This window comes from Charadrius vociferus, unplaced genomic scaffold (assembly GCF_000708025.1).
Source record: "Charadrius vociferus isolate BGI_N301 unplaced genomic scaffold, ASM70802v2 scaffold613, whole genome shotgun sequence".
Classification (NCBI taxonomy): domain Eukaryota; kingdom Metazoa; phylum Chordata; class Aves; order Charadriiformes; family Charadriidae; genus Charadrius; species Charadrius vociferus.
In genome coordinates this window covers 1,011,532-1,015,215 of record NW_009647757.1, presented here as the reverse complement: position 1 = coordinate 1,015,215, position 3,684 = coordinate 1,011,532, and the positions used below count along the sequence as shown (strand labels likewise).

The window sequence follows — 3,684 nt, the reverse complement described above, 5'->3', positions numbered from 1 at the left end:
GCAAGGCCGCGGCGCCGAGGGCCTGTGGGGAGAGGGAGTGGAGCGGCCGGGAGGGGATTCGTTGCCTCAGGCCCGGGCTCGCCGGTTGCTCGGTGCGCGGCAGGGGCAAATGTGCCTCCCCCGGCGCCCCCGAGGGCCGCGCTAGGCCGGTGCGGCCTGCCACCGCCGGTTCCTGCGCTAGGCCTCGGGGCGGCCGGGCCTCTGCCCCCCCCGGGGGGAGAGGGGTCCCCCCGCCTTGGGGCCGGCCCTGTGTGGGCTTGTGTCACGGCCGTCTGCCGAGCTGAGCTCTGACGGCCCTTAAATGCGAGGAAGTGTGGGAGAAAAGGCCGAGGGGGCAGATGGGAGGTGAATCTGATTTTGCAGTGAAATGCAATTTGGTGTCCACGTTCAAAGCAAATAAACAAAACTGCCTCTTTTTTCTATAGAGAGATTTTTAAACTGACACACAGGTTGTTAAGTGTATGCAAAGCAAAAAAGTTATGCTTTACTTTTAGGTTGGTGTTTGATTGGAGTTTTTTTTAATCCTTGAGTTTTTCTTTTCTCACAGCTGTGCTGTATTTTCTGCAGAGACTATTAAACAGTAACCTGCCTAGGGTATATTTCCTTTTAGTCTTTTCTCCGATTAATTAGAATGACCTTAATTTTTGGAGGTTTGTTGATAGTTTTGCAAGCCAATTTAATTTTTCAAGATTCAATCATCTGTTCAGCCCTATTTTGTATTCCTGCAACTACAATGCTTTTAAAACATGAGGACAAACATACCATTCACTTAATTCAATTTTGTTTTAACGTACTAGCCTGAGAAAAATAATTACAAGTTAAATCTACACTTATTCTGTCTAATGCAATTGTTAAAACACTTACAAATCGAATAGTTGTAAATGACAGCAGAGTTACTGGGACTGAAAACACTGAATTAGAAATCTTGTATTCTTTTAAACTGGCCTGTGAAAGGAGATTGTTTGTAAAAACAAAAGCAGCGTGGCACTGAAGCAGGGCTGTCAGACAGTGCTCTGGTCTAGTTTTAATCTGTGTACAGAAGAAACCAAAATTCTTGTGGAAAATACAAAAGTGCAGCAGAGCAGCAGTTTGGACTCACCTTATCAAGAAAACTGCTATTAATAATTCTTGCCGTTCTTTGCACTTCTGTAAAGTTGTCAGTGCAAACTGTTTTGTCTCTGCCTTGAAATTCCTGTGATACTGTGCTCTGTCTTGTTTGGTTCCCATCACTGCTTGCCATGTGTTACAAACAGGCTAAGAAAAACTTCATTTCTTTCCATTTCACTTCTGAGTCGTGAAAGACAATTACAAAAAAAAAAGTATAGAACATTAAATTCTTGGGCGATCTGACAAATTGCATTTGTCGCTAATTTGTAAGCCACACAGTAGACTGCGAATATTATAAAGAGTTTTAAACAGACTTAATCCTGGTAAGCGCCTGTGCAACAATTGGTTGTTAGGATTCCTGTGTTCCAGAACAGCAAATGGGAATGTTAATTGTTCGTTCCCTTTCAATATCTGATGAGTTTTTATCGTGTTACCTTGCTAATTGAAGGTGCTTTCTGATCAAATGAAGTGGTTAGGTTACCTTAGAATTTGAGCTTTTTCTTATTTATTACCTTTTGGTTCCTTAGCAGCTCGTATTATTGCTCGTACTCAAGTCCTTCTGTGCACAGGAAATTGCGTCTATTAAATTCCCATGTTTTCCAGCAGTCAGTTTGGCTTCCTGAATAAACTTCACTTCACATGTGAACTGTGGGTTTGTTTCGAATCATTAACAGGTCATCAGTATTTGGATCCAGTTCTGCACATACTCTTGTTCCTGTGTGGTTCTGTTTACTTGTGTGCAAGTAAATTTTCCAGAACTGGACTTCCAAGCCTTTCAATTCCAAATGAATTAACCTATAGTTTCTGTTCATGAAAGTGGAACGAGTTGGTGAACTTTAACAGAGCGTGATCAATAAAATAGTATTCTTTGTACTCTTGCTGGCTTCATGTTGGCTCATTTGCTTCAGAGAAATTTACCTGAAGGTTTTATAGATGTCACTGTAGACAAATATGACACTTTTGTTCTTGGACAGAGGAAAAAGAACTTATTCCATCTGAGGAGTTTGTGAATTCCAGCATAAGTCCTTTTCCATAGCAGTTTGACACTATTGTACTTGTAAATTTGTAAGTAGTATGCCAGGGAGATTATATGATTAAGGTGTCACTGTAGAGCTCAGGAGCCTGCTTACCCCTAAATCTTCAGCAGAAGATGAAGACTATAGTGCTAAAATTGAAAAGTACCTGTAAAGGCTTATTTGTTTCCAGAATGGTATGACTGGTGTTGCTGTGCACTGTCCAGTGAAAATATGGGGGAAACTAATACTTAAAGATGGCTGGATGTCATGCAGAGTAAAAATCTTATTTCCTGTGCTTTAGGGAACAAGTGCAGAACAGGACAATCGCTTCAGCAACAAGCAGAAGAAGCTGTTGAAGCAGTTGAAATTTGCAGAATGCTTAGAAAAGAAGGTAAGTTCATTAAGATGAGGTAAGAAGTAAGGCATATGAATCGAAGGCAGTTCTTAATGGAGTAGTTAGGTATAGGATTGGTACATACAGGAACGCGAGGAAAGTCTTCCTCGCAGAGGATATTTGGAATATCTGCTTGAGCATCAAAAATACAGTAGTAATGTACCTGGAGTACTGCACCCAGCTCTGGGGCCCTCAACATAAACAGGATATGGACCTGTTGGAGTGGGTCCAGAGGAGGCTATGAAGATGCTTTGAGGGCTGGAGCACCTCTGGTGTGAGGACAGGCTGAGACAGTTGAGGTTGTTCAGCCTGGAGAAGAGAAGGCTCCCGGAGACCTTAGAGTCCCTTCCAATCCCTAAAGGGGCTCCAGGAGAGTTGGGGAGGGACTCTTGATCAGGGAGGGGAGCCACAGGATGAGGGGAACAGTTTTAGACTAAAAGAGGGGAGATTTAATTTAGTTATCAGGAGGAACTTCTTTCCCATGAGGGTGGTGAGCCCCTGGGGCAGGTTGCCCCGAGAAGCTGTGGCTGCCCCATCCCTGGAGGTGTTCAAGGCCAGGTTGGACGGGGCTTGGAGCAACCTGGGCTGGGGGGAGGTGTCCCTGCCCAGGGCAGGAGGTTGGAACTAGATGATCTTTACGGTCCCTTCCAACCCAAACCATTCTATGGTTGTATGATCTAGTTATAGTACTAAATATAACCGGCAGGTTTTTGTGTAAAATACAGCTTCAAAAGGAGTCAAATTTCCAAGAGATGTTAAGTAATTTAGGATTCTAGGCATCCTTAAATGTCACCTCCAACCCCCTTTTTTGGTGGTGTGTTTTTGTGTGTTTAAGGTGTTGGAAATGCATACTGGTTATCCTGTAAGTGAAGGTGAAGTTAGTGCAGTGACAGTCTCTAGGGCAGTGGAAAGAAGCTGGGAGCTGCAGAAAACTTGGTTTAGAGTTCCTTGCTTGGAGGCAGTTGTCTGTCCTGTGAAAGTCTCTGCCTGTTGATTCTTAGGGAGGGTGCATTCCTCAGGTGGGTGTTTAAGTGATGCAACCAGGGTAGTTGGTGTCAGTCGATACCTATTTAGTAAACAGTTTATTTCAAAGTGTGGAGCTGGTCCTTCATTAGGCTTTATTGGCCCTAACCTGCCAAGGAAGCAACCGATGAAGCTGCTGAGATA

At 43.8% G+C, this 3,684-nt stretch overlaps 1 protein-coding gene across 1 annotated transcript in view; it reads left to right on the top strand.

Moving 5' to 3' along the window:
- SRRM1 (serine/arginine repetitive matrix 1) overlaps positions 1 to 3,684 on the top strand; it is a 23,590-nt gene that overhangs the window by 4,725 nt on the left and 15,181 nt on the right. The window contains exon 2 of the mRNA XM_009882237.1: positions 2,425 to 2,514. Within this exon, the coding sequence (XP_009880539.1) occupies positions 2,425 to 2,514 (90 nt within the window). The remainder of the gene's footprint in view (positions 1 to 2,424; positions 2,515 to 3,684) is intronic.